General features: G+C 34.3%; 1 protein-coding gene across 4 annotated transcripts; it reads right to left on the bottom strand.

Moving 5' to 3' along the window:
- Nucleotides 1–2,431: 2,431 nt before the first annotated feature.
- LOC115973455 lies at nt 2,432–6,845 on the bottom strand. 4 transcript variants are annotated; one of them, XM_031093720.1, is made up of 5 exons: nt 5,724–6,844; nt 3,805–4,012; nt 3,444–3,573; nt 3,141–3,358; nt 2,432–2,822 (listed from the first exon to the last, which is right to left on the bottom strand). In XM_031093720.1, the coding sequence occupies exons 1-5, from the start codon at nt 6,689–6,691 to the stop codon at nt 2,808–2,810; spliced, it is 1,539 nt and encodes a 512-aa protein (XP_030949580.1). In that variant the 5' UTR covers nt 6,692–6,844; the 3' UTR covers nt 2,432–2,807. The 4 variants fall into 4 exon arrangements, with proteins under 4 accessions (XP_030949580.1, XP_030949578.1, XP_030949577.1 ...); XM_031093718.1 differs by having other exon boundaries at nt 2,720–2,822; nt 3,116–3,358; nt 5,724–6,845; XM_031093717.1 differs by lacking the exon at nt 2,432–2,822 and adding an exon at nt 2,855–2,947 and having other exon boundaries at nt 5,724–6,845.
- Between the last annotated feature and the right edge of the window lie 1,048 nt (nt 6,846–7,893).

The following is a 7,893-nucleotide window of genomic DNA, read 5'->3' as shown; positions in this document are numbered from 1 at the left end:
TCACAATTTGAGAGTTTTTTTTTGGGGGGGTGGGGGGGGGGGTGGTTAAAGTGCCTTAGGCCGAGGCTTGAGTGGTCTTGGTCTTGGGCTGTCCAAATTTGCCCACTTGAACATTGGTTGAGGCCTGAGGGTATTGAGCAAGCTTAATTCTGCATTGGCTATCCATTGAATCATTAGTGGGTTTATATACACCCTTAAATGTTAGCTTAGATCCCAAGGGGAATCACAGTGTGTGTAAGGAGGACCTACCCAACATGGGCTTTGCATGCACCTGTGTGCTGAGCCATGCTAGGTTGGATTAAGTTAGGCATGGGCCGGGCTTCATTTGTATGTATACTATTAGTTTTTTTGTGTCTGATTATTGGCATCTCTTCATCAAATGTTCTAAACAGATGTTTATTTATATTCAAAATCCATCATGCATTCAGTTAGTTACTTTATTAATCTTACATCACTTTTCTATATATAGCGTTTGTCAAAGAGATAAAATCATGATTTTTGGTTTGTCAAGCACATAGATTGTAGTGTTTACAGGGTTAGCCCAATAGATTTGGAGGCCTAAGACAATATATTCAAGTGGAGCATTTTTGTTATCATTTAAATAATATTTTATTAGTTCTTAATATTATAATTTTAAAAAAAATACATTTTTTAATTTTTTATAATACTTTTTTTGGGAGGAAAATGCTAAAACTATAACAAATTTGACTACAAAAAATTTATAAACAATGTGGCAACGAATGTAATTAGTGACAATTCAAAAATATAATAAACAAGTATTATCCCTGGACGTGCCATTTCAGCCGAGTCCTACATTATCTACTCAATATGTGCATGGTGTATGGCTGTGTAGGTTATTGAGTGGATAATGTCAACAATTTATGGTTGGGGATATTGACTTACAAATTTTGAAACCTCAGATTGTTAAGAGAAATTCGTGTCAATAATGATGTGGCATAGTTATAACATGTTTTTTTTTTTTTTTTTGGGTCAAAAGTTATAACATGTTTTGTTTAAACAACTTAAACTTTTTAATTGGATTGGATTTCTTAGCTAACAACTTTGATGCCTTCTTGATAATAGGGAAGAATCAAAGCATGCAATCCACCTTTTTTTTTTTTTTTTAACCAATTGATCATGCTTTTTTAAAGGGAAAAAAGAAACAATTATTCACTCACAATTTGAGACCTTTTTTTTTTTTTGTTATTAAAAGTGCCTTAGGCATTGGGGCCTTAGACCAATGCTTAAGTGGTTTTGGTCTTGGGCTGCCCCTGGAAGTCACTTCGGATAGAATGTTTATTATTCTTTGTAGTGAAGGCAGAGTGAAAAGATTTTCATTTGTGAAGTAACATGTATTCAACATACAATGATATGATGATAATCCATGTATCTAGAAAAAAAAAAAAGCATATACTTACATAAGGTAAAAATTGATTTCAAATGTGCCCACTTGAACATTGGTTGAGGGCAGTGAACAAGCTTAATTCTACATTGTTTATCAATTGAATCATTAGTGAGTTTATATACACCTTCCTTAAATATAAGCTTAGGTCCCAAGGGGCATCACAGTTTGTGGAAGGAGGATCTAGCCAACATGGGCTTTGCACAGACCTGTGTGCTGGCCCATGCTAGGTTGGATTAGGTTTGGCATGGACCGGACTTGGTCTGTATGTATACTATTAGTTTTTTGTGTCTGATTATTGGCATCTCTTCATCAGTTCTATACAGTCATAATTATGTTTATTTATATTTATCCATCATGCATTCAGTTAGTTAATATAGTGTTTGTCAAAGAGAGAAAATCAAGGTGTTTGGTTCATCAAACACAGATTGTAGACTGGTGCTTATTCTGCTTGTATAGGATCAATGTATATGAAAGGCATACGTCCAAGAAAGGCATACGTCCAAGAAATTCATAAGCAACCACTGTGAAATTTATCTTATAGGTGTAAAAAGACTCAAAACACTAACCTTGATAGATATATATATATATATATATATATATATATATATATATATATAATTATATATATAGTAATTCAGATTTGTGATTTACTGAGTTTATATTGTTTACAGATTTATAGACAAGTAGTTCAATTTATTTAACATATTTGTCACTAAAAAAGGAACATCTGGAACCGTGGAAAAATCTCAATGCCTATTGTCACTGATGGTAGTTCAAACACGTAAAATCTGCTTGAGCCCATGACATTAATCTCCCTGCCCAGCTGGAAACAAGTTAATCATGGTCTAACTAAGGGTCTGAAGCTGCAGAGCTTGACCATTTGTTTGTTTATTTTTCATATACTTGTTTAGAAATAACAAAGTGAACAGTGTATACAAGAGGATCTTCTTCAGCTACCGAAGCAATCTTGCTATTAATTTAAGCATGCATATATATAGCCCTCATGGGTTAACGTAGACTTTGAGATACTAGAAAAGGGGATAATCATAATTACCACTCTTGTGGAATTGACCTGTTGTAATTATCTATGCTATTTACAATATTAAAAAAAAGACAGATAGAGAGAGCATACATTTTATATACATAATGTAATTGTCATCCATTGTTTAAGTGGCGTTTAACTGAGATAAGCATGAAACATGAAACTTGTAAAGATGACATCCATTTAACGTAGAATGAGTGCATGCCTACCAAACGTAAGCGCTTAGTATATATGCAATCCGGCATATGATGAAAGCAACAGTGATGGTCAAATGAGCAAGTAGCAACATTTCACTATTAAAATGTTTAAGTTTGAGTCTACAACCTCGTATCTCATTGCATTACTCATCTCTTCCTCGATTCAAATCCCCCTTCCCTACTTATTTTAAGAAAAAAGAAGAGTATAAGTTCCAACGTCCAACTCAATAACTATACAGATTCTTCTTGAAAAAAGAAAAAAAATGTTACACCACCAGATCTTATTCCTCGCCTGATATCTACCTAAACACTTAAAAAAGTAGTGTTAAATGATTTACAAAGCATAAAAGGCAAAAAAAAAAAAAAAAAAAAGGTCCAAAATCAAACCATCTGCCCCCTCCCACATACAGAAACCACATTAAAAAAAATGAATTTATCACTTTGAGTCTCATGTATTTGTCTTCCATATACCTTTTGATGGAGATGACTGTGTTACCTTTATAACTTTCTGTTTTGGTTGTTGCCTTTTTTTATTGACATTTTCTTCAGCAGCTGTACTTGTTACTTTTACTAAATCAACTTTCACTATGTGATGATCAGAAGTCCCTTTGGAAGAAAACACTGAATATGATCCAGGAACAAACTTGTAAGGTGAATTTGGTGATGCCAATATGTAATCAACCCGAGTTCCATATTTGCATGTTCCCTGCACACCTACATCAAAGCACAAGGCATTGAGAAGAGTAATCAATTTTGAAACTTAAGGCCAAAAAATTAGGTGACATATTTAATTTTGTACTTTGGCCTTTGGCAATCATGACCACCGATTCGCATTCTCCTGCAAAGTCCTTAGCGTCTGTATATTGTTTGCTCTTCAAAAATCTCATCACTTCAACCTTTGGTGTTGGCTTTCCTATCTCCTCATAGTACTGAAACACAAAAGTCCATGAAGGTTAATGTTAAAGTAATTCATACATTTATTTATTATATTATTAAAGTAAAACCAATTACATCTATTGTCGCCTTAGTTTGTAAGACTTGTGTAATAAAATTGTAGTAGTAGATTTTTTGTTTGCCATATATGTTGTACCAATTACCAATTTTATCAATGACAATTCAGAGAGACATAGTCGAGCCTATCAAGGTCATGCTACATTTACCTTTACGATGTCAGTCCATCTTTCTTCTGAGTAATCTGTTTCATCAAGTGAATTGAGGCCTCCAGTTAAAATGTGAGCTTCATCACTAGACTGTATTATTGTATTTATCTGCTTCATTCGCCAGTTCTCATCGAGATGATCAAGGAGGGTGCAGTTGAAATTAACTTCTCCCAAGTGGGGCACATCAATCGTGGCCTTCAGAACATTCCTGTGCCCACAAAACCCAAAGGGGGTTACATAATAGTGACTTGTTTTCATTGTTGTTGCTTGTTCAATTTTCAAGCACTAAAATTTCTCCCAATCATGTTTTAAGTGATTTGGCATATTCTAGTGTTTCCAATGAAAAAAATCCAGAGTTTGAATCCCTCATTTCTGACTTAAAATGCATTTTTTTAAACAAGTTCTAGGATTTGTTAACTGGCTTCTATAAGTCATTGAACAAAACAGTCATTTTCATGTTTGTACATAAAACAGAAAGAAGAGTCAAGAGCCTCTTAACTACTACTATTATTTTGTTTTAGCAAAAGTAGGACTAAGTAAAGACAATGATAATGGATTACTTATTTTTAAAGGCATGAGAAGCCCTTGTATATCTCAAATCATGCTAATAGTTTAATGGTATATCGTACCTACATTGCAGTTATACCAATGCACATCTTACCTAACATTAATATTTTATACCCTAACTGTGATGCTTTATCTTTCTGTTATAACAAACGAGTCTAATCCTGGAAAGGAGTGAAGGAGCTAGGTTTCTCAAATTTCAGTGATGCTGACTAAGTGATAATAATTGAAGATAGAGGATTTTCCATTATTTGAATTTTTTCCCAAATAATGAAACAAAATTATTGTTAAAGCCATAGGGATTTTATTAGATGCAACATCTTTCTGACAACTAATGGAATAAATGCACAAGCCATCACAAAACATAACAGAACTGTTGGGATTTGGCTAATATGGCATTTAATATAAGTTGAACTCAGAATCAAGCTAGGAAAACACTGGGGAAAAAAAATCCAAGGAAATTGTCAGAACAGCAGTGCATTTTCTCAGAAAATATAAATATGCTGTCACTATAGAATGACGTAGAATTGTATGTGACTTTACTAGTAATTTGCAATTTCCTTTTGAACATATGGGTTGTTTCTTATCAATCTGAAATTTAATGGATTAAGCAATATAAAGGCACCTATCCATCCCACATTGAATGTTGGCAGTGTCAAGTAGTTGTCACAGTGATCTGGAAAGATTAGTTATCAATTTTTTAGATGACACTAATATATAAAACTGAGAAATAATGAAATTTCCAACCCTGCATCATTGGGTTCATGGCATACTTTTTGTAACTGTGATCTTGATTCCTGACAGGCCCACTAATGTATCAGAGCTGTTTGTACAGAAAACAGTTGAAGGAACCTCAGGATTACTATACTGATACAATAAAGATTAATTACAGTATATTAATAAAAATACAATAGGTCTGATTCTTATTATCATTTTCACAATCTTATAATATTCAGAAACACAACTTTGTTTTGGGGGGGGGGGGGGGGAAGGGAGGGTTTTGTCTTTGATAGTTTACCTAAGCAATTTTAGAGTAACGGTATAAGAAAAAAGCCTAAATGATTGGTAACTTTATCAAAAGGCACTGATTTTGTCAACTTTGTTGTGGAAAGGTTGGGACTTGGGACCGTGAAATGAATACTTGAATGAGAAAAATTATAATTGAATGCACTTTTTTTTTTATAATTCAATGCACTTTTATTTGTCAAGAATAAGAAAACATCATTATGACTCTCTTTAATGTAGAAATATGCCTTTATTTTTATGGAAAAACAGAATCAAAGCAGAGGAAAACAGAGGAGTAAAAAAATTCCAAAATTGACTCAATGAAGATGGGTAAAGAAGATGATACTCACCGGAAATCAGAATCATCAAAGATCTTCTGAACTTTCCACTGCTTAATAGGCCATCTTGACAAGATGGCGTTGCCGTACTCCGGTGCCCAGCTTTCGGCAAAAACGTAATTCATTCCCAAAGCACCAGCCAAATCAGACAGAGGCTTCATGGCCTTTTCTTCCTCAGCCTTCACATCTTGTAGAGCCAATATATCAGCATCCAACTCTCTCAGCACTTCAAGCACAGTTCTGCTGCTTTTATAGGTCTCGCCAACTATACCATTTAGCATACTTATAGGCAAGCTTGAATTGGATATTAGAGGAGCCTTCCCTTTCAAAACTCTACTTATTCTACTACTTGAAGCAGAATCAGAAGCAGAAAAAGAAGAAGAACCTTCTCTTTCATCAAAGCTCAACTGTCTATTCCGTAACAATGAAATCTCATTATCGGGTAAGTTTATCGACACCCTTAACTTGGACTTCACAAACTTCTGTTGCGTTGAAAGATTGTTTGTACCATTCATGGAACTTGGATGCAGGGGAGACTGCTTTAGAATACTTTTTGGCCGATCATTCACAGACTTTGTGCGTAAATTCAAGTCCATTGACCTCCTAAAATTCATTATATCTCCATTTCCATTTCCAATTTCAAAACTGGTTCTCTTCTCAGCCTCGGGAATTGCTGGTGCCATGGAAAAGAGGGCAGCGTTGAATGTAGCTATCCGTATAGGCTTTTCCGAGTTTAGACTACCCAATTCGCCATTTGGATGAACTGCAGCCGACCCATTAATGGCCACTTCACTATTGGCATCATCTTGAAATTTGGAGCTATTTTTTCCAAACCTTTTGATGATAATTTTAGGCTTGGAGCGGCGGCGAGTGGGCCAGCGAAGGCGAGAGCAGAGGAGGCAGAGCTTCTTTTTAAGTGATTTAAGCATTGTGGAGTAGTTTGAGTTGAAGAGAATGGGTTGTTGGCTTGGTGAGGGCATGAGAAATGGGGGAAGAAATAGTTGCAGAGTTGTTGCTCTGCTTTTGCTCTGTTTTTTGTTTAGTTGTTTTGTTTTGTTTTGTTTTGTTTTGTGTAGGCAAATAAATAAGGGTACCAAAAGTGGGTTAGTTTTTAGTGACAAATTTATTTCTTTTCTTTAAAGGTGGCGTGGAGGAAAGCAAGGTCTCTCAATGAGTCTTCTAGGAAATGGGTTGGTGACACTTGGCAGTCAAATAGGGGTTGAATTTTAGAGAGAGAGAGAGAGAGAAATGGTGCTATAGCCAAATGCCAACTGCTACACATAAAAGAAATGGGTTTTGTGTGGGTGTTTATTGGACAGAAGTGAAATGCTATTTGAGATTTTGATTAAGTTAATGAAACATTGAAGAAATTTGAAGAAGACCCACTTTTTAATTTTTAATTTTTATATTATCTTAAAGGAAAAGAAAAGAAAAAATCAAGATTATAAAAGAAGACCCACCCCCACCCAACAACTCCATCTCCAAGCCATGCAAGTGGGATTCTTGCTTCGAACGCCACGTCACTTAAAACTCGGCGCATCCAACTCCCATGCATTCGTGGTGGAGCCCATAAATTTGTCATAAAAAGATAGGATTTGCTGAGGGAATTTTTCTTCTTCCTTGTGAAATACACAAGAAGATGAGTAGTACTGAGTTTTGTGGGGTTCCTCATCTCATCTTTCAAAGGAACCCAACATTTTTTTGTCAAACATGGTTGTATATTACACTTTTTTCAAATAATTATTCTCCACTAGTACAAAGTTTCAGATTACTATTCATTTATCATCATCACCCGTATACTATGCACATAAGTTTTATATTGAAAAGTTTAGATATTCTACTATTAAAAAAAAAAAACTACATTGTAAATGGATCAAATTAAAAAACTACATTGTAAATGGATCAAATTATTCAAATTTGTAGGTTAAGAAAAAGTTAAGATTTGGTTTATATGGAAGGGATTCAATTTTAAATTTGATTTGATTGGAATTATACTACGCGCATAAGTTTTATATTGAAAAGTTTAGATATTAGACCATAGGGAAACACACACACACACCAAAAAAAAAAAAAAAATCTACATTGTAAATGGATCAAATTATTCAAATTAAAAAACTGCATTGTAGATGGATCAAATTATTCAAATTTGTAGGTAAAAAGTTAAGATTTGGTTTATATGGAA

This window comes from Quercus lobata, unplaced genomic scaffold (assembly GCF_001633185.2).
Source record: "Quercus lobata isolate SW786 unplaced genomic scaffold, ValleyOak3.0 Primary Assembly Scq3eQI_279, whole genome shotgun sequence".
In the NCBI taxonomy this organism is placed as follows: Eukaryota; Viridiplantae; Streptophyta; class Magnoliopsida; order Fagales; family Fagaceae; genus Quercus; species Quercus lobata.
Note: the sequence above shows the minus strand (reverse complement) of the source record. Positions and strands in the feature narration are given on the sequence as shown.